Raw genomic sequence first — 23,559 nt, 5'->3', positions numbered from 1 at the left:
ACTGTGGGACTTTGTATCAGAGAGTTATAAAAGGGCAGAGAATCATGACATGCGGAGGTTTCTTAAAAAGAAAGAATCATAGCCAGCTCATGGGTGTTCCATCATTTTATGAAAGGAAGAAAAAGCAGGTCTTTAGTCAACAGAGACAAAAGCAAAAGATAGGTTAGAAATGTAGTAGAAACATTATAGTTCTTTCAGTTCTGTTAATTGCTATAGGAAGGTCATCTGTCACTTCCAGCAACTTGGTTATAGTGCTCAGACTTTGCCTGAAGCCATCCTAGAAATATAATAGATACCGACGGAAATAAACTGTTGCTATTTTGCAAATATCTTCTTAGTAGTCTTGCCAAGGAATGAGTACTTCCTTCTTTGTGTTTACGCTGTGTGCTTTTCACAGTAACACAGTCCCTTTATTTTTCTCACAGAATACTTTTTCTTACATTCTCCAGTATTATTACATTTTGCACAGATATTGCATACCCACATTACACAGAAAAGCAGGAGTTACTCAGCAACCTAGTGGCCAACTTGCAAGCCACCCTGGATAATATTAGGGGTTCAAATTGGAGATGCCATAAAAATAAAAATAAATTTCCCCTCTATTTAGGATTTACAGCCCTGAACCCAAGCAGGAATCCATGCTTTGTTTCAGCAGACAGCTGCTGACTGCTGTTGGTATTTCATCCAGTGAGGATTTAATATCAAACACATGAGTCACCAGACCAAATACATGGAACCCAGGTCTCCTTTTCCAAAGGGTGCATAGAGATGTTCGGGGAGGTTAGATTGTGTAAAAATGCCACCCAATCCAATTTAGTTCCCCAGGTGCGGACCTTGCACTTACATCCCTAGTTAGGTCTATTTAAGTTGTAGCACTTAAAAGCAGGTTTTTAAACCTAGTGCTTTAAGAATTGACACAACACTCAGTTGATTAATTACAGAAGGGCTTGCTTTAATAACTACAACAAGCCACAAAATGAGAGAAAAAGACTATTAGTACTCTTTCCCCAATGTAAAATGAGCTAGTACAGAAAGCCCCAGTACATATTTACCTGCAGCAGTGTTTTCTCACCAATGCAGGCAAAGAAGCTGGTCCAGGCTTGCAACCTTCACTCATGGGCTGGGTGCAGGGTGGTTTCTTGATCTTTTCTGGACTGCACACCTTGCTGGCAGTTCTGTCTTGCTTTTTATACTGTTTTAATTGTATAGCTTCACAACATTTTTCCTTGAAGGTTGGTCGATTAAAGTCCAAACAAAACAGGGAGGAAAATGGTGACCATCACATTATAATTGTAAATGGCCTGGCTCCTGGTTTGGGATTTGTCCAGATGTGAAGACTTGTGTTTCTTGCAACCACTGCAATTAAATGTGATGAGCCTTGAGTGGTCAGACAGGATGCTTAGAGGCACTAGTTACCAGACCTGTCTTTGGGCATTTGTCTATTAATGGGGCAAATTGCAATAGCTTGTACCCATGATAGTCTATTTACAAAACTCCAGCCATACACTGAGTGATTGAGACGTTTGTAACACCTTTAGACATTGGATGCCTGTTTTGAGAAATGTGTGGATGTGTTTTTAGCAAGGTGCATTTGTCACATACAGGACATCTTTCCTGTATCTTTTACAGGTTTCACTTGAAATGTATATTTAGATTTTTGCCTTCTTTAGCTGTTAAATTGAAATACATATGTAGTTTCCTTACCATCTTTAGTTACACTGGCTCAGCCTTTCTCCCTCTTGCTTTCTTAGATATACACATGTGATGAGTGTGTCATGTCTCTGCCAACAATTTTCCTTTTAGAAAGACCATCACTCTTATTATTTTATGGCATGGGTCTGGTATTGAGTGCCTCAAGCCCTAATGTTTCTACGCCTTACTAGGTTGCAGCCATCACGGAGACTTGTTTTTTTTTTCTTGTGGCAGTCTTGTCACCACAACCCAGTCTTGCCCCAGCCACTGGATTGCATTTGCATGCAAGAGGCATTGTCCAAGCTTTTATGACCAGCATAAGTGTGAATTGTACAGAAATATCAGGAAGGTTAGGTCAGTCTAGAAACGTCTGACCCAATCTAAGTTAACTCTGCTTCCTAAGTAATCTAAGATTGGATTGGCCATTTTTAGACCCATCTAACTGTTCTGAACTTCTGTACAGTTCCTAGCACAGCCTCAGGGCTGGGAAAGCCCAGCCACTGACCCAGCCCCAGGGCTGTGCTTTTCCTACCACCTGGCACTGGGCTGTTTTTATCCCCCAATCCTCTCCCCCACCCTCGTGGACCAGCTATCATCCCCCCAAGCCCACCAAACCCCCATCCCACAAGCCATTCCTAATGCTGGTTTTACTAGTGTTCACCAGTGCCAGAAAGTAAGTCGAGGTGAGGGGAGAAGTGAGTGGGGTGGGGGATAGGTTTGTCAAGGCAGATTGTTTATCTGGAGGTGGGGGTAGTCAGGTGGCTAAAAATAGCCCCTGGTCCCAGGGGTTGGGGATAGAGGCCTCCTCCACCCCCCCCGACCCTACGATCTACCTGCCCCTCTGATTTCCCCCCACTCTTGTGGACCCTGTCTGCCCCTCCAAACCCCCAACCACCGCTGCAGACATTGCCTGACACCTTCATCCTCTGATCTCTCCCTGTGGACTCCCCTTGGCTACCCAATTCCCCCCCATGGACCCCATCTTCTCTCCCTTCCCCAATTTCCCTCCTCCCCCAGGGCCTCCTTCACCCCCCCCATCCTCCCTCTAGGTCCGTCCCCCCCATCCCAATTTACCTTAGATCAGGTGGCCTTAGATCAATCTAACCTCCCCATAATCTCCCCAGATATCTGTACGCACCACAAGTAAGCACACTAATTGGCATGTTATAAAATTATACTCTTTCTTGTCCTCTCCCTGGCCCAATATATGTTTGATTGCTCTATGCAAAGTGAAACAGCTTCCAAAGGAAGGCATGAAAGTGTCCCTACCTCATGGTAGCTGTAGTGCCTGGCAATTAGGGTGTTTTTCTGGGCAATGGGAGATTAGGTCTTGAATCCCTTCCATCAGAGAAGGGACTCAGATTTCTCAGGTCCTGGGTGAGTGTTCACAACCGTCAAAACTCGGGGACGTCTGAGCATGATCAGAGGCAGAATTTTATGTGCCTGAGGAACTTTAATGTTAAAAACTGAGGCACCTACAGATTTTAGGAACCCACAGGGCTAGGCGATGGCCACATGGAGGTTTTGAGGATCATGATTTTGGCCTTATATATCTAAAAAAGGAATTAGGAGGAGTCAAGCTTCTAATCCATTTTATATAACTACAAAGTTTACTGATTGACTTCACTAGTCTGTAGGATAGGTCGTAAGATAGGAGGCAGATTTTACTGTGGACTGTTTCTAAAGAAACAGAATTGCACCATAACTAGCAACAAGCATTTGTTCAAAATCTGACTGCGTATATGTCTAGAACAAGACATCTTATTATAACGTTATCTGTAAATAACAGTATTTGGTGCAAAAATGGTACAGCGAGGTTTATTATATACATTCCTGTTTGGTATAGCAAGGACAAAAAGATAGGAGCTGTAATCTGATGTCATGTTTAAGAGGACTGTCTTTCAGTTGATATATCTATATATCACAAAGGGAGAATCAGTGCAGTGCTCCCTGCACAAAAAAAAGAGATAACTAGAGGGTTTATTCTCCAGGACCAGCCTACTTACATTTGAACCAGAATGGGAATATGTGATGTCCTATAAGTACAGCTTTTATATAGCAGCAGGCAAAATGAGGCTGAAATGATAGTTTTAAATTAGGGAAGTAGATTTAAGCCTACAGACTTTTTGATATAGTTGCTATATTTTATTGAGCAATTTAAATGTTTTTGTGCCCACGGAAGTGCTTGTCTTGATTTTCTGGGGAAGAGCAGTGCTAAGGAAAAAGACACAAAAATAGCAGTCACAGTTTTACAGCTTTAACTATCTTTATCAACAGCAACCAAGCACCAAATCTCCCTTAGCATGTCTCCAATAATAAATGAATGTAAATCAAGTGTTAGTGCAATCATGCAGGTCGTTTATAATTGCTAGGTAATTTAGACATTAGCAAGCAAGTAGCAGAAGGTGGTTTTGACATGCAGAAATCTATCACAAATTATATTGCTACCTATTATAACTACAGTGCTCTGATTAATGTGGTAGGATGCCATAGAGAAATTAAACAGACTGTAGTTAAAGGGATGTATAATAATAATAAAAAGCTTATTCTCTCCATAGAGAAATATTTTGGCACATAGTTCCATATAAAAAGATAAGAACATAATTGTATATGCCAAAATTAGTTATTATAAATGACATGAAAGTGCCCTATAGACATTAATAAAAAAGAAAAGGATGATTTTTACATTGAAAGATCAATATTATTGAAACCAGTGGGTACTATTTGCTCCTGCTATCCAGCTTAGAAACAAATATTAAGGTATAGAAATAATTGTTCTCTTCTCCCTGCAGATTACTTGTCATCTTAAAGAACTGTGCACAGTACAAAATTTTGTAAATGGGTTTATATTCAAGAATATGATTGCACGTCTGCCTTTTGACATAGTATGTTCTGAAGGCAAAAGAAGCAACCATAATGTTTTCCATGCATGTCTGTTCCCTTTTCTTCTCTCTATTTTTTTTCTGCCTCCACCTACCTTTGTCTGTCTGATCCCTTCATCTAATCAAATACATTAATCTAAGATTATCTCAATTGTTCCATTTAATCAGCACTTGTAAAAAAATATTGTCTTCTTGATTGCCAGTCATAGTCATTGTTGTCATTATCTTCCTGTCACATGCTTGATCTAACAATTTGTAGTATTTCGTTTACATTTTTTTCTTTTATTCTTCCTTTTTTTAACCTATTATAAATGTATTATCAAAAAAATAATAATGATAGAATTTAGTTATTCATCCATTCCTTAATTATCTTCATTTATACTTTACAACTACTCAGAAAGTACAAGTGCAATTGCCCAAAATTGAATTATGGACCTTAAATGTAATTCTGATGTATGTGTTATTACTGTCTATAAAATCAATGAGTCATAGAATCATAGGACATGAGGGTTGGAAAGGACCTCAGGAAGTCATCTACTCCAATCTGCTGCTCAAAGACGGACCATCCCCAATTAGATCATCCTAGCCAAAGCTTTGTCCAGCCAGGTTTTGAAAACCTCCAAGATGGAGCTTCCATCACCTCTCTGGGTAACCTTTTCCAGTGTTTTACTACGCTGCTAGTGAGAAAATTCTTCCTAATATCTAACCTAAACTTTCCTTGCTGTAACTTGAGACCATTGCTCCTTGTTCTGTCATCTTCCAGCTCTGAGAACAGTCCAGCTCCATCCTCTTTTGAACCCCCTTCAGGTAGTTGAAGGCTGCTATTAAATCCCCTCTGTCTTCTCTTCTCTAGACTAAATAAGCCCAGGTCTTTCAGCCTCTCCTTATAAGCCATGTGCCCCAGCCTCTCACTATTTTGTTGCTCTCTGCTGGACTCTCTTCAATTTGTCCATATCCCTTCTGTAGTGAGGTGCCCAGAATTGAACAAAGTACTCCAGACGTGGTCTCACCTGTGCTGAATAAAGGGTTATAATCACTTGCCTGGACCTGCTGGCAACACACCTACCAATGCAGCCCAGTATGCTTTTAGCCTTCTTGGCAACAAGGGCACACTTGGCTCATATTTTCAGTTTATTGTCCGCTGTAATCCCCAGGTCCTTTTCTGCAGAGCTGCTGCCCAGCCAGTCAGCCCATAGCCTGTACCGGTGCATGGGACTGTTCTGTCCTAAGGGCAGGATTTTGCACTTGTCCTTGTTGAACCTCATGAGATTTCTCTTGGCCCAATCCTATAATTTGTCTACGTCCCTCAGTCCTAGCCCTACCCTCCAGCATATCTACTACTCCCCACTGCTTGGTGTCGTCTGCAGACTTGCTGAGGGTGCGCACTGTGCCATCTGCCAGGTCATTGATGAAGCAATTGATGAAGCACTGAGCAAAACTGGCACCAGGACCGACCCGTGGGGTACTCCACTTGATACCAGCTGCCAACTAGATATTGAGTCATTGATTATTACCCTCTGAACCTGATGCTCAGCCAGTTTTCTATCCACCTTATAGTCCATTCATCCAGTCCATACTTTCTTATCTTGCCTGTGAGAATGTTGTGTGAGACTGTATCAAAAGCCTTGCTAAAATCAAGGTATACCACATCCATTGGTTTTCCTGCATTGAGAGAGCCAGTCATCTCATCATGGAAGGCAATCAGGTTGGTCAGGCATGACTTGATGAATCCATGCCTTTGGTGAATCCTTGCTGACAATTCCTAATTACATTCTTCTCCAAGTGCTTCAAGATGGATTCCTTGAGGATCCGCTCCATGATTTTTCCAGGGACTGAGGTAAGGCTGACTGGTCCGTAGTTCCCTGGATCCTCCTTTTTCCCTTTCTTAAATATGGGCACTATGTTTGCCCTTTTCCAGTCATCCAGGACCTCCTCAGATCACCATGAATTTTCAAAGATGATGGCCAATGGCTCTGCAATCACATCAGCCAACTCCCTCAGCACTCTCAGGTGCATCCCATCCAGCCCCAAGGACTTGTGCACATTCAGCTTTTTTAAGTAGTCCCTAACCTGTTCTTTTGCCACTGTTGGTTGCTCACTTCCACCCCAAACTGTGCTGCCTGGTTCAGTAGCCTGGGAGCTGACCGTGCCTGTGAAGAGTGAGGCGAAATAGGCACTGAGCACTTCAGCCTTTTCTGCATCCTCTGTTACTAGGTTGCTTCCCCTACTCAGTAACAGACCCACACTTTCCCTGATCCTCCTATTGCTACTGACATACTTGTAAAAACTCTTCTTGCTCCCCTTCACATCCATTTCTAGCTGACATTCCAATTGCACATCCTGACTTCATCCCTGCATGCCTGAGCAATGCTTTTATACTCCTCCCTAGTTATTTGTCCAAATTTCCATTACTTATTAGCTTGTGTTTTGTGATTTAGTTTACTGAAGAGTTACCTGCTAAGCCAAGCTGGTCTTCTGCCATACTTGCTAGTCTTCCTGCACATTGGGATGGTTTGTTCCTGCACTCCCAGTAAGGCTTATTTAAAGTAGAGCCAGCTCTCCTGGACTCCTCTCCCCCTCAGACTGGCTTCCCAAGGGATCCTGTGTATGAGTTCCCTGAGTGAGTCAAAGTCTGCTTTTCTGGAGTCCAGAGTCCTTACTGTGCTGTTCTCCTTCCTTCCTTTCCTTGGGATCCTGAACTCAATCATCTTGTGGTCACTCCTGCCCAAGTTGTCATCCACTTCTATATTCCCCACCAATTCATCCCTGTTTGTGAGTAGCAAGTCAAGAAGAGCCTGTCCCCAGTTGGCTGCTCCTGCACTTGCACCAGGAAGTTTTCTCCAATGCTCTCCAAAAACTTCCTGGATTTCCTGTGCACTGCTGTATTGCCCTCCCAGCAGATGTCAGAGTGACTGAAGTCCCTTGTGAGAATCAGGGCTTGTGTTCAGGAAACTTCTGCTAGTTGTTTGAAGAAAGCCTCTTCCACCACTTCCTCCTGGTCAGGTGGTCTACAGCAGCCCCCCACCACAAAATCACCCTTGTTGCTCTCCCCTCTAACCTTAACCCAGAGACTTTCAACAGGCCTATCTCCAGTTTTGTACTGGAGCTCTGAGCAATCATATGGCTCTTTTACATGAAGTGCAACTCCTTCTCCTCTGCCTCTCCTTCTCCCAGCAGATGTCAGAGTGACTGAAGTCCCTTGTGAGAATCAGGGCTTGTGTTCAGGAAACTTCTGCTAGTTGTTTGAAGAAAGCCTCTTCCACCACTTCCTCCTGGTCAGGTGGTCTACAGCAGCCCCCCACCACAAAATCACCCTTGTTGCTCTCCCCTCTAACCTTAACCCAGAGACTTTCAACAGGCCTATCTCCAGTTTTGTACTGGAGCTCTGAGCAATCATATGGCTCTTTTACATGAAGTGCAACTCCTTCTCCTCTGCCTCTCCTTCTTAAACAGTTTGTACCCATCCATGACAGTGCTCCAGTCATGCAAGATATCCCACCAAGTCTCTGTTATTCCAATCACGTCATAGTTTCATGACTGTGCAAGGACTAGATTAGAATAGAAACAGAGTTTTTAGGTGTTTCTGGAAATTAGCTTGATATTAGATTTATATTCGTATGGATATTACTGTGATGTTGCCTCTCAGTATATTTGAATATTATATTTAGGAAGTGAAGCATGTGAACAGAGGGGGTCCTGGTGCTGATAGTGCTCCAGTCAGTGGTTTCATTGGTTTCAGTGGTTGCGTTGACAGGAAATGCACTCAAACAACTACTGGAAGTTAAGACAGTTTTTAATCTAGAAGATGTAACAGTGGCATTGTAGTCTTCGTGGAATAATAGCGTGATGTAGCTGTAAATCCCCAAGATCAAACTTGATTGCAGATCACTTTCATATTATTAGACAGAGGTAGTTAGCTGTGTTAGTCTGAAGTCAAGTAGGGCAGGGTGGCACCTGAGAGACTAACTGGTTCCAAGAGACATAAACTTTTTAGGTGACAATGTACTTTGTCAGATGCTATGAATGGACTTGCAGAGAGCAGGGGTACTAAATATTTATAGTATCTAATGAAATAGGCTGCTATGCCTTTCTGAATGAGTTAGTTTTTAAGGTTCCTATTTGCCCTGCCTATTGTTTATATGTACTAAGTAACCCCTTTGCTCTGCCTTCTGCCTCTCATATTATATTAACCTACTTCTGCCTCTCATAAATACTAACAAGAATTGTTTCTTTATGGAACACATTTACTTTCAAAATACAAATTGAAGGACAATTGCCACTAATAATGGTAGGAACCAGTTAAAAGCATGACAGCTGAAATGTTTTTTTCACCAAAGGTCAATGAATTAAGAAAGAATGATGCTGTTTTAGGCTTCTTTTGGTAAGTGGTGAAAATATTGTTTAAGACCTGTTCATATAAAATTATCTTTTTTTCAAGTGAAAACAAGTTGGTTAAGTAGGAGACACCAGCATGATACGATCATGCAAAAAAGTGTATGTGACCCTAGGAAGTAGCAGGCAAATATTTTTAGTAGAAATAGAGAAATAAGTGACTGTAAAAGGAACACGAGGCCTCCTCTGATTATTATATGCTCTTATGGTGCTCATATTTTTGAAAGATGAACAGGGAAATGTGGAGCCTTTCATATGAAAGGAAACCATTAGAGCTCTATTTGCTTAGCTTAGCAAAATTAGGATGAAAAAGCAGATAATTGTTCTCCATAAATAACTTAGGTGGATAAACATGGGGAAAGAAAAGCACTATTTAAGGTAAGGGACTTTACAATAATAAATGGCTGTAAACAGGCCATGACCCAGGAGGATTGCATTGGAAGGTAATGAAGACAACAAGCCGTGACTAAATTTAGGCTGAAAATAAGGTTTCTAACCATTTAGAGGAGCACGGTTCTGGAACTACTTTCCATCAGAAGCAATGGGAGCCTAAAATCTAATTAGGTCTAAGATTGAGTTGACATGGTTGCCTGCAGTGCAGGGTCCTGGACTCTAACCCAGGAGGATCCTTTCATTTTTATGTTGTCTTGTTATAGCAAATGGCATCTATGTGCTGTGTTGCAAAATAATATACTTTTCATCACACTTTATTCCTTAAGTAGGGAGAGAGGGAAAACTAAAAGAATATGTCTGAGAATTATTTCTGCTGTCAATGAACACATACTGGATTGTGACTTAACATTTCTCTATAGCAGAACTGCCAAAGCTGTCTACATCTCAGAAGGGAGATAACTTTACAGGTAACATGAAACAAAGACTGTCATCACTGGGTATAAAAAATGTTTTGTTAGATTAGGTTAACCCAGAGCCTGGTGGGTGGTCTGGTTTTCGCAGGTTGTGATAGATAGTGACATTTTGGAAAGAGCAGGATGATCTGAGGCTGCTTTCCTTTTGAAAAGGATAGCACCGGCTAATCTCCATCTGTAGTTGCAGTTTATTATAGTGGTCTGTATCAATGAAGACAGGAAGATGTGCCACTTTCAGACTGTGGCTATGCAATGGCATATTGCTTATGGTTTAGGTCTGCTTGAAGTTGATTATATCTGAGGGAGGTAAGTGGGGAAATAAATTGCAAATGTAGTCTGCACTACTTGAGCAATATGGGGTTGAGGTGCTTTTGTAATATTTGTTTTCTATGCTATATACAAATCCCCTGAATTTTCTTGATGTCACCAGTCTGATGCAAGTACACATGGCATTGGGTCCAGCCTACACGCTGCATATAGCGCACGGGGCTGGGGCTGATGCATGTCCCATGCGACACATGGGATCGGTCCAGAGAACCACAGGCTGGGTCTTATGGCTCCATGGCCCAAATACAGCCTACAGGCTGTATGTTTGACAATGCTGGTGTAGGGAGAGGTGCTTGCTTACCTTGCTCATCTTTGTAAATGGGGTCTGTGTAGCCCTGGAGGAGCTCTTAATATTTGTTTTATTATTTTAGCCTGAAACTGAAAGTACAGACAGGAATAATTTCCCAAAAAAAGCTTCTGATACTCCTTTTATCTTGGGATCATTCAAAAATAATTAGTTACATATCATGTCATTAGTCATCAAACCTGCATACTAAGCTGTATTGGGTTCAGTTGCAACTTAACATATTCATTTTATATGTAGTTTTGGAACGGACTTCTAAGAAATATCCACAATAAAATACAACAAAGCAAATGGTTGCTCTTGGTGTGAACCTTCATAGAGCTAGTACATCTGCCAAAAAAAAAAAAGTCTTTTTCACCTCAACATGTTCTTGAAACCTCCTAACTACGTGCTATAGATAATATTTTCTACCTAATTATATTTTGTAAAAGCATCTACTGGTGTTTCAAGGCTGGTTGGATTTTTTTTCTTAATCTAATGGTATATTTATTCTGTTTTGAATACAGTTTCTGACCTTGTGCACTAGTGTAAAACAGAAACTGTAGCTGAATATTATAACATGGAAATTGTCCTTGTAATTGCAGGTAAAAGTATCACAGTGAAACCCTCATATTGTAGCAGCAGGTATACTATTGACTTATCTTGGCCTGTGATGCAAATTGCTCTGAGCTTCATTAAACTGTAATTAGGATTTTCAAATCAGGAGGATACTTGGTCAGATTCTGATAACGTTTATATGTGTTACTTAACATCTTACTTTACAGACAATTCCATTGTCTTTAGTGAGCATATATATAGGTAAGATGCTATGCATTGTAAGATGATCAGAATCTGCCCCACTCTTTTTTTGCTGTAATAATAAATAGCATTAAGTAGTGCTGTATTATGTTGGTATTAGTATTCCCTGCAGCCAGTGGTGTTATAGATCTGCTTGTAGAATAAATGCCAAAGAAGAAATAATTTCCCTGAAATAGCTATCTCCTGAATACAACACAGTCAAGTAAAATCTGTCCAGGTTTGCGCTGCAGATGTGTCCACAGAATGTCTTCCTCAATTCTAATAAATCCTGTTTTCCCCTGGTCTCGCTGGGGACCTGTGAAGGACTGGGGAATCCCTTCATGTTTTTCTAAACCCGTGTTTACTTCATTTGTTGGGAATTTTTACATTTTGTTTCTGAAATATACACAAATACGTTTATTGATGGTATGAGTAGCGCGACTGTTGCAATTTGAAAGGGTTTCTTGGGTATCCCATTAGCTCACCTCTAAATCTGCCAACTTTATTTGGGTCCACAGAAATGTCTATCATGCAGTTCCATCCACACACAGAGAACCATCTACTTCATAGTTCATGCAAACTACACAAGTGCACCAGAAAAGGGTGTTGTAGGCATATTTTGCTCATATGTAAATGGAGATGTCCAGGAGGAGAGTACAGTCAAGAGGTGGGTGTCATGTGCAAACCCATGAACCAAAGTAAAACAACCCTGAGGTTTCAATTTTGTAGAGGTCAGAGGCATAAGAAGCAGAGTTTGCGCCCTGGGCCATGGCACCCTGGTTAAGAATCCCTGCATTAGAGTGTTAGAGGGCCTCTAGGTATCAAGATAAGAACAACGGAAATCATAGCTGAAAGCTGTATTTAATGCTATGCTTGCTTAATTACTATAGAATCCTGTCATTTTATGAAATCTGTGGCAACTGGCAAATACCACGTGAACCCTGCATCCAAAAACATTCAATTAAATACAGTTTTCTACTATGCTTTCTCTCTCTCTAGCTCTTATCTGGCTGTCTGGAAGCCCTCTGATACTCTAGTGGGATAGTATGTATCATAGTGTTTGCTAGTTGCCATGGTAAACTTGTATTGGAAGGGCAGGCAAGCATATAAAATTGCACTCACTCTTTTTGTCAAATCTTCCCCTGAACTGAATTTAAAAAAAAAAAACAGAATCTCATGCTTTATTTTCTCTGCATTACTTTATAAACAAGACTAAAGCTAGTTTATTTTATTTTCTTTCAGATCATTCAAAGGCACAGTTGCAAGGAAATTTTCTTATATCCCTCTGAAAACTTGACATTTCACCTGGGGCATCTTATCTCCAAAAGCATAGGGCTAGATGCATAAAAATTGTCCATAATACACATATCATTCTATTGCTAGTCCTTCCTTTTAAAAGTTGGACTTTGCATACCAGAATTATTTCAGATATCCTAGTTTATTCTCACATCTGTCCTGTGAAATAATAATAATAATAGGTATGCTTGAAGTGGCAAAACTACTTAGTCTATTAATAAATTGATCTATTAATCTAATAATGAAATGACTGAGGCTATAAAAGGATAAATAGGACTGAGAAAAGAACACAGGTGTTCATATTTTCTAGACTATGCTGTGCAGGTTAGTGTTGTCAGACATCCTGATGTAGAGATGATGCAGTCCTTTGGACTGCACCATGCAGCATGTTTTGAAAGAACTTTTTTTGTTTTGAATTCATATTATAGTTATATTGTGTATTTTATATTATAAAATGCAAAGCTCAGAACTAAATGAAACATTTTTTTCTTTGTATCTGCACAAAATACTTTCACTGATCCCACACTAATTGTTTTGAAAATGTTATTTCATGGGACATTTCTAAATTTTGTTGGTTTTGTTCTGATTTGGAATGAAAACAAATTTCAGAATCACAGAATTTCCCTAAAATGGAAGTTAGAGTTTTGGTACATCTCTAATGATGATGTTCATTTCAGTCATTTAGGTAATCTCATCCTTGGAAATTTTACCCACCAGAGAAGCTTATACTCGATATTGTTTGTATTGCTATGCTAAGTCTGAGCAAAACCTCTTTGATGCTGTTTCACTGAATAGCCACCCTTCATTCAGGATAAATGTAAGGCGTAGTTAAGCTCCTTTTGGAGTAAGATAGCTGAAACAATAGAAGCCAGAGCTAAAGACAGACCCGTGCAGGACTGGTCGTGAAGCTTATCTGCCTGGACAGAAATCTTTCGCTGGGGAGCTGTGTGAAAAAATGTAAAGGGCTGACTTGTGGGGTAATGCTTGGAGAACACTAAAAGAGAAAGGGAGGTTTAGGGGCAGGACACTAGCTCAAGAAAGAGGGTTGGGATATTTTGCAAAGGAAATCATTTCTTGTTGTTTGATTCCTGATGTGTGTATATATGTTTTTTGTTTTTTGTAAATTTAGAGAACTGAGTCAGAAAGCACTTCAGTCTATCATCAATGTCTCATCGTATTGGAAATAAGCTACAGTATCTCAAATACTGGCTTATGTAGTTAGGTCAAAGGGGTAATAGTATCCCAGTGTGTGTTGTCCTCAAAATCTGATGACTTCATAGACGTACCCATCTGTAAAACCTGAACGTTAAAATTATTCCTAAAGGATATTCCATAGAGTTTACTATTACTTCTGTGAAATAGTAAAATGTCTGAATGCTGCCATGTGGAATTTTCTTTTGTGGCTACCTTCAGACATAATGCTGCCTTTTTAAATTGGCATAATATGCTTCAAAATCCGTTTATCTGAATTTTGTTTAATGGAGAGTAAACAAGAATTTACTTTTAAAAAGCACATTATAGACATTAACCAATTCAGGCTGTGAAGTGTTTTAAAGTTGTCAAGTATTAATGCTGTTTTAATTGCAAGAGGCATGTTGGGAAGGGAATTACAACACTTGCCTGATGTATGAAAATAAGGATAAGAATTGATGCTTGAACATATGGTAGTTTCTTTAACTATCTCTTTTTAAATGTAAAATGATATCAACTGTGCAGAAAAACAGAACATGTTTATCAGTGAAAATTATTTAGAGTTAACAGATTTCTTCTATGAAGAAGAGAGACTCTTCCTAAGAAAACAGATCTATTTCAAGAAAACAGACCACTGACAAAGACATACAAAATAAATCCTTTATAGGCAAATTTCTATGGTCATAATTTCACTGCAGCGCTCAGCTTTATAATTCTGCCATCCTTCCATGCACATTGTACCAAAGGTCCTTTACATTGTATATTCTCAAGAAATGTATCTTTTTAACCTGGGTACTTTCAAGGTATCTTAATATCACTTTCTAATCATTGATGATAGTATTACTAAGACTTGAAGGAGGAGCCACTATTTTCAAGGGTTGCAGAATTTATTGGATAATCTGGTGTATTTGGGGGGGGCTTCCAGTCATAGGAGACCTTGTTTTTTTAGAGAAAAGCAGGAGTAGTATACATTTTTGTGAGGTTAATGAGAATTTGGTACTGCAGTAGCTGTTCAGATGAAAAAAGTGTGTGACTCTAAGCATTCCTTTTTCAGTATGTGACCCTTGACTAAACTTGTTTTTCATAGATTGTTGTTGGGGAGATGTCATTGAATTGGCTTAATGTTTCCCTGCATATTATAAGTTGGGCTACTTTGAACACAGGATGATAGGAAAATAGGGCTGAAAGATGCCTCACAAGGTCATTTAATCCAGCCTCCTGCTCAAGGTAGGATCATTTCCCTGACTAAACCATTCCGATCACGTGTTGTCTAACCCAGGTTGCTCAATGTCTGACCCTTGGGCCAAATGTGGCCTGCACGGCCTTGGAATCTAGCCTGCAGGATGCCCCATAGGTTAGGAAATTTGACAGCAAGGGGAGCAGTGGCAGTTAATACAGCCACTCCTTCCTACTGCCAAAATCCCCAGCCCCAAGCAACTGGTCAGACCTAGTCCATGACTCTCTCCCTGCATGGCCATATTGGAGTCAGGCCATATCCTCTCCCCGCTGCGTGGCAGGGTTGGGGCCAGGCTGCACCCATTCTCCCTCCATACAGAGCCAGGCTATGTTCCCTTCCCCTGCACTGCTGGTTTGGGGCCAGGCCACACTCCCTTCCCACCCCCGCACCCTGCACTTAGGTTGTGGCCAGGTCATGCTGCCTTCTCCCACAGGGCAGGGGCACACTTTCTTCCACTGCAGTGCTGGATCAGGACTGGGTCATGGTCCCTGCCCCCCGGGGGTCAAGTTGAGGCCCAACCAAGCCCCCTTCCTCCAAATGGCTGGAATGGAGCTAGGCTGCCAATCTGGCATGCTGGCATGGCTGGATGGGGTCCCTCTGGATATGGCCTATGGAGGATTTGGACACTGACCATCTGACATGCTAGCCATAAAGGTTAAGCACCACTGGTCTAACCTGTTCTTGAAAACTTCCAAGAATTCCACAATTTCTCTAGGTAGCTGAGTCCACTGCTTGACCACCCTCATAATTGGAAAGTTCTTCCTACTCTCCAACTTAAATTTCCTCTGAACATAAGAACTACCATTTACTAGGTCAGACCATAGGTCCGTCTTTCACATTATCCTATGCCGCATGGGCAACTGGTGCCTCCTGAGTCTGTGGGGGCACCATATTGCTGATGGGGAGGGGGTGTGTCCCCCAGAGGCTGATCGCTCACCAGGGGGTGGGGTCCTCCAGTGGCCAATTGCTAACTAGGGAGATTCCCCAGCAGCCAATCTCTGAGCCACTTCCAGTTTCATGGCTGGAGCTTCCAGGGGGCGCACAGCTGATCTCTGCGTGAACCCCCTACGCGTCACCAATGCTGTGCCACACAGTGGCAGAGAATTAATGCTGAAAGGGACAGTGAACTAGGTTTTTTTTCTACTGTTCCTCTCTCACTTGCAACCTCCAGCATTAAAGTTCTAGGACAGGGGTTTTCAACCTTTTTGGATCAGTGTACCCCTGTGGCCAGCCAGGCAGGCAGTGCCTGCACAGCAGCGTAGGATGCTGTATGGTGGCACTCCATCCCCACCCACCCGTGCGTACCCCCTAGGGCCTTCTCAGGTACCCCCAGGGGTACGCGTACTGCCGGTTGACAACCCCTGGTCTAGGAAGTTCTAATTCAGAGGCTGTATCCCTAACTCCCATGCTCAGTACTGAATGATGCCCCGTTTCCTCCAAGAATGTATCTAAAATCTGCTGCAGCTGTAAGCCATTGCTCCTAGTCCTGTTCCCTATACCCATGGAAAAAAGGTTATTTCCATCTTCTTTATAATTGCTCTTCAGGTATTTGAAGACTGTTGTTTAATTCCTTCTCAGAGTTCTCTTCTCCAGAATAAATAATCTTAGTTTGTTCAGACTTTCCTCATAAATCATGCTTCCCAAGCCTCTAATCATTTTTGTTGATTTCTGTTAGACTCTTTCCAATCTGTCCACATTTTTCTTGAAGTGTGGGATCCAAAATGGGACATGCTGTTCCAGGGGAGGCCACACCCATGTCAAGTAGACTGAAAGCATCACTTCCTTTGATTTGAAATACAGGAGTGTCAGTATGTTATTGGCCTTTTTTTTGCAACAAAAGCACACTGTTGGCTCATATTCAGTTTATGGTCCAGTGTAACTCCAAGGTCCTTCTTTACAGTACCACAACCTAGCCAATCATTCCCCAGTCCATTTATTTTTTATGCAATTATTACATCCCAAGTGCAGGACTTTGCACTTGTCCTTGTTGAATTTCATCTGATTGATTTCAGACCATTTCTCCAGTCTTTCTGCATCATTCTGGACCCTACATCCCAGAATGTCTGCAACTCCAGCTTGGTGTCATCCACAAGTTGGCTAAGTGTGTCCTTAACTCCATCATCCAAGTAGTTAATTAAAATATTAAATGATACTGGACCCAGAACAGACCCCTGAGGATCCCCATTTGATACCTCCTCCCAATTAGACTTTGAGCCATTGATGACTACTCATTGAGCACAATGACCTGACAAATTAAAAATCCACCTTATGGTACTGTCATTTACTCTGTATTTCCTTAGGCTGTTAATGAGACTGCCATAGGAGATGGAGTCAAAAGGCTTGCTTTTGAGTCAGGGTATATTTGGCCCAGAGAGTCCACTTTTGGCATGGGTATAAAAACAGATGTTTGAAAGTGAGTCTTTTTAATATAGCAGAGAAAATATAATTTAATATTAATGATGTATGACAACCATATCTAACTAGGCTACAATGAAGAATATGCTGCTGAAATAATTGGACAAGACACATAATTAATTAGGTATAAATTAGGCAATATTTCTTTGGAATTTTTCCAAGGAATGAAAAAATTCTGGCACCTAAAGGTATACAAGCCTTGGAAATGGGCTAGATAGTTCTTTCTCCCTCTGGGATAAAATAAACTAGAGAATGATAAGAGGTCACAAAATGCAGGTGTGTTTTATCTGAGCACCTAAATATGTTGTTCCTCTCAAAACTTGCTGAAATAAAGGAGAAAGAGCAATACAATGAAAAGGTATTTGCAGCATTGACAATTCATGTGGCTTGGGAAAAAAGTCAGTTCAAGTTACCCGGAAGCATGGGAGGGATAAAGGAGAGACAGAATGGCAAATGGGATGGGGAGGTTCCTCCAGAGGCTGTCTTGCAAGTTTGATTGGTGACAGCCAGGATATATTTTAATCGGTTCCCTTTATTCATATAGGATTGGGCTTGAAATTGAAGATCACACATAATGAACTGTCAGGGCACAATTTACTCTAAAAATGGGGAAAAAATGTTTTTCTGCAATTATTTTCAACAGATTAAAGTACTGTGTTTTGTCATTGCAGTAATGTAGACACCGTGCTACAGAAATTTCAGTATGAACAGTAAGCATGCTTAATAACTGAATAGGAGATGAACCTCTAATTGACATGCCTATTACCAGTTTGCTGTTCAAGTGAAAGACAAGGAGAGATAGGACACTGAAGGGCAGAAAGATTTTTATTAAACGAATATTTCACTGAAAATACTGTCAGTACATGCTACAGTGATGGGTATGTTATAAATAAGATATAGAGGGAATAGCTCTACTTTATTTCTAGAGTAAACACTATAAAGATCCTACAGGAATGGTGCCTAGTGCTGCTGGTCTAGAAAAAAATAGCTTTCAGAATCAATCCTGTTTTATATCCATATTTCACACTACTGTTTGAATTTACCACCCTGAGTGATAAGAAAAGCATTGGTTATGGCCTCCATTAAACATGTATCTTTTCCACCTTGATAAACTGCATGCATCCAAATAAAATCCTTAGGAGGAGATCCAGATTTGTAAAGGCATATTTTATTATACTGTAGTTGGGAAAGAATTTAATATTGACAAATTGATTGAGTCATTGTAGCCCCCTTTTTTAATGATCTGCAGGCATACTTAAACGCTTACGAACATATCTGCTAACATGTGGTGTTTACGAACTATTTGCCTTGACTATATCTCTGACAAATCGTTATTAACAGGATATGGTTGTTCTCCTAAGACACGTGATGTTATTTCTTCTCCATAAACAGATGAGTAAAACTTGCGGAGTAATTAGTGCAAGAAAAATCTTGGTCCCCCTGTGGGTAATGGTGTTCACACTAAGTACTCCCCAGGACTGATGCATACAGAAAGCCCTTCACAGTGACATTCATGAAAAAACAAACAAAGAAGCCATACTGAACAGCATGTCAAAATTCTTGTTGTTAATTCCTCTCTTCTTTTACCAGTATGTGAAATACCAAAATGTTGGTAGCTGTTTAATGAGTTGCTGTACAGTAAACATTGTGTAGCCCACAGAATAGGGCTGAACATATTCACAATCAAGCTTAAAATATTCATTTTATTTTGAGCTCACACAGTTTGAGTTGCACATAACTCAGTAATTCCTCTTATTTTGTTTTCTAGAATGACAAATCCCCAGGGCGCTCTGCAAGTCGATCAAGTAACATCTCAAAGGTAGGCGGAATATATTAACTTACTTACTTTCATATAGAATTCCAAGAGACTAAAGGCCTGTTTTACTCCACTGTCCACATAATCATATTCTGACACGTTCTTTGTATATACCAGTTCTTAACATTAGGCTGCCTAATGCACTAATTGCAACATAAAGGTCATTTAAAAATACATGGTTAATCTCTTTTTATCCATTGAATATCCATTAAGAAACTCCTGTCTCAACCCATTTCACTTGGGGGCCATGGAAGGGGCTGTCTATTTCAGATATGAATCTATGGATCCTACGTTGTTCCTGTAAATTTAGTTCAGATATGGCTGAAACCCAAGTTCAAAATTGAAATTTCATGAGAATAGATCAAAAGGTTTTGGTGCCAGAGGACGTGGATGGATGTCTTATTTCTACCAATATGATCAGCATTACACTGGAACAAAATAATGCAAACTCTTAAGAAGTAACTTCCCTGAGTTACTGGACTAACTTCACTGGAATAACTTCACTAAGTCCAGTAGAGAATTATACTTGAAAGCATCAGAAATAAAATGCTGTTGGTATAAGTTAGATCTGCATTAGGTCAGGTTTTGTCTGTGTACATCTAACCTGAAGTATCTCTAAAGGCAAACAGGCTATTATCTCTATACCCACCAACCAGCAACAGAGTAGTGTAATTGTTGCTTTGGGTGTTCCTTTCTTTGTATGTGCCCTTGTGTCAAGGTATTTAGCAGAATTCACAGATTTGGGGTTTTTTTTGGAACCTGGCAGGCCACTCTGTGAGATCTTCTGCTATGGCCTCAAACTTGTGATCTTTGGACTCTCAATTGTATGCCTTAGTGCCTGTGCCATGCCACACCAGCCCCCTGCCTTGGGTGTGAGCTCTCAAAAGATAGCTACACTTCTTTCCATTCCTGATTCAGGTGCAATTTATATAAGTATATAAATGATATAAATAACACCTGGACTTGAGAATATTTCTCCATGCTTGTAAAATCAAAATACCAGCCACTATTTAAGCTCAAACCTGCACTTCAAGGTTTGATCTTGGGTCCAGTTCTGAACATCATGGCCTCAGTCCTTCTCTAATGAAGATTTACTGTGGCCTGACCCTGCTAAAACTATTTTACCCTCAGAAATGCATTTGATTTAAAGAAAAAAAAAAGAGATCACAGTAGTAAATTTTAAATGACAGTTCAAGAAACTACAGGTTAAAATGCTCATCTCTGCTATTCCATAACAACAAAAGAAAAGGCTTTGAGTAGTCCATGGTACTGCTATTAAGTAGTCTTCTGTGTATCATTCACTTTAATGAGCATTCGATTACAGTTTTACAAGAAAGAATACAGCAAGGAGTGTGTTGCATTCCATGGCATAAATATTCTTCTCTGTTTTTACTCAATAAGAGCAGAATGGGGTGAACATCATATTATATCAGAGTTAGTACAATAATGGCATCCAAAAGAATTTTCACCTGCCTGTGCTTCCTATGTGAAGGACCTATTAAATATTAGAGTTGACCTTGATCTCATTTACTCTAATGCATTTCTGAAGGAGCTCAAGTCACTTTATTGGATTTCCTCTTGATTTACACTGATGAAATGAGATCAAAAGCTGACTGTATCTGAAAGCAGTAATCATCCAATGTGCAGTTATAGGTATCAGTTTTAAAAGAGAGTTTGATGGTGTTATATACCACTTTTCATCTTGTTCCATGGCACCTTTCTTACTATGGTTTTAACTGTCATATGACCGGGGAAAATCATAAACCAAAACTGATGGTATAATGACTTCAAGTCATAAGAGACCAGTCAGTAAAATCTAGAAAATTCAAGACCGAGCCTTACACTTCAGCCTTAACTGAGTCTGCTATGACTTCCTACTTCATGTAGTGGTAAGAAATAAGGACAATAGTTGCAATTATGGTGGGCCAAGGGAGTTGTGAAGCTTAACCAGTGCCTCTAAAATGCTTTGAGATACTCAGGTAAAAGGTACTAAAGGTACTAAAACATTTGTAATAATAAGAGTAAGGGCAGGTACCTCACATGATAGAAAGTGGGACTATATTCATTCCCACTGAGGGGCAGATCCGGAGTCAGTGCAGTGGCATAGTTGCACTTGCACCCCTTTGGGCCAGGGGCCTTTTTTAAATCCCTAAAGCAAGTAAAAATTCCCTTCTCCCATCCCTTCCATGCTCAGTGGCACCTCCATTACCTTTTCATTCCCCCACTCTCTTCCACTCCTACCTGCTGTTGCAGCTACCCCAGCTGAGCCTAGCTGGAGTGGGGCAGGAGCAGCTCTGGGGCTTTACTGAGGTGCTGCTGAGCAGAGAGGGGGAGGGGATCCCAAGAGTGGGGGGCAGGATACTTGATACGGGCACTTGCAAAAAGTCCCCAACTGCAGCTCCTGTGTTGTGGTCTGACTCTCTTGGTGAGGGGGAAGGAGGATCAGAACAGGGATACCATCACTCCTGTAGTCTCAGTTGCTGTTCCTGCCCTCCCCGCTTTACAAAATCTTCGATCCACTCATGTTCCCACTCATCCCTCACTTCTCACAGCATACAACATGATGTTTGTCAGTCTGTGCTTTGTTTTTAGTTTTGATCAAAATCTCAGTGTTATTTAACCAGTGGTATACATGTGAATTTTATTTGCATCATTATATCTGGACCCAAACTGGTTCCCCACTTACAAAGCCTCCTGAATATTGGGGAAATACAGATTCATTCTTCATTGTAATTTATCTCTATAACGTGCTGGAACAAAATGCAAAGTTTTAATATCTCCAGGCCTGAGAGCATACAGGGATTGTGGTTCAGTCTGTCTCTAATTGTGAGCCCTGTTAGTTAAAAGGACTATAAACCTATGTAGATTCACTGCACTTATTTTCTGTTATTCTAACAATGTCAATGAGCAACAGTTACTTTTAAATTGTGACAAAGCCCCAGACAAGCATCAGAGGGTCAAATGCAATCAATGAGGGATTGTCGAACTATATTTAATGTGCTTTAAAGCATCACATCCCAGCTTCTAATATTTCTCTCAATGTGACCTCTGTGGAGATGAGTTGTAGATGCTCTTTAGAAATTGTGCACACAGCTTACAAATGGGCTGTTGCAGTGAAAAATTATCCAGACATGCCCTTTCTTATTCTGTCACCAGCTTATATGTGGAATTATATTATTCCATTTGACCACTTACCTTATGCATTTCACTAAATAGGACTTTTATATGTCGGAATATACTTGACAGGGTACCCAATGTTTCCAGTGAATTCTCTATTGTCAAGAATTTGCCTATTTGTAATCCAAAAAGAGCTTAATTTATAAATACATTGCTTACATTACATAAAATCCATAACAAGAATTTTCATACTGAACTATTTTAATCAAGCCACACCTCAAAAGTTTTAGTGATCTTTTAATACATACTTTTAATACATATTATGTATTTGTTGCAATTTTTGATTATACAGATTATAGATATATTAAAAAAACAAAACAGAGACAGCAATTAATAAGTAGCTAATAGTAGTTACTGGGAAGAAATACATGTAACTATCAGCATTAGTACCAAGTTTTGTGCATTTCCATACATACTATTTATAGACATTGAAACAGTATAAAATGCATCTTAAAATGTATGTAGATTTATAGGATGGACACACAGCATCAGCTGCACCTGGGTCAGTGTGCTGGAGGGGAAATAGCAGTTGTCCAAAATATTTTGCTCATCCACCCGCTTTCTTTCCCTCTTGATTTTTTTCTAAAATCTGCAAAGAATTAGTAGCACCCTGGATATAGCCAGTTATTTTGTTGAAAAATTCTAGAATCTTGTATTATCTAGTGTACCCAGGGAGAGCAAAAAATTAACACCACCATTAAAGTCAGTTCATTTTTAGTATCTCCATTTTTTAGCACGCCTACAGTTCAAACTCTCCCTCATTATTTGGTGTCCTTTCTGATGGAAAGGATCAACGTTTTAAAATATTGCTTCTATTACTCCAAATGCTTAACTAATCAAAATATGCCTGAGGTTCTGATTTTTGCAAAAGATCTGTTGAAAATCAGGTAGAGGATAATCCAAACATGACACTAATGTTCTTAATCTGCAGTGATCTCTCACAGTTCCTATCTCTGTCTCTATAGTATTGCTGCCTGGCAGTCAGCCATGGTTGGTTCTGTATGAAAATCCATCTGAGTTAGCTCACTTGCTTTAAACTATAAATCATTAAAGTTGCTCTGGGATGTTAAGAATAACGACTCTTGTGTCTTGACAATCTCTCCAACCAGGGTTAATTAGTAAAATGGCTCAGTATCTAGTTTTGTAGCATATGTGAAGGAGATTTAGGAAAACTCTAGATTTGTCTA

At 40.2% G+C, this 23,559-nt stretch overlaps 1 protein-coding gene across 3 annotated transcripts in view; it reads left to right on the top strand.

The window, feature by feature from the left end:
* The window catches only part of MARCH1 (membrane associated ring-CH-type finger 1), a 494,748-nt gene that overhangs the window by 397,261 nt on the left and 73,928 nt on the right, over positions 1 to 23,559 (top strand). For all 3 annotated transcript variants that reach the window (XM_025200549.1, XM_006020828.3, XM_025200550.1), the window contains one exon: positions 19,148 to 19,198. In XM_025200549.1, coding sequence (XP_025056334.1) covers positions 19,148 to 19,198 — 51 coding nt within the window. The remainder of the gene's footprint in view (positions 1 to 19,147; positions 19,199 to 23,559) is intronic.

This window comes from Alligator sinensis, unplaced genomic scaffold (genome assembly GCF_000455745.1).
Source record: "Alligator sinensis unplaced genomic scaffold, ASM45574v1 scaffold49_1, whole genome shotgun sequence".
NCBI lineage: Eukaryota > Metazoa > Chordata > Crocodylia > Alligatoridae > Alligator > Alligator sinensis.
This window is presented reverse-complemented; position numbering and strand designations above follow the sequence as displayed.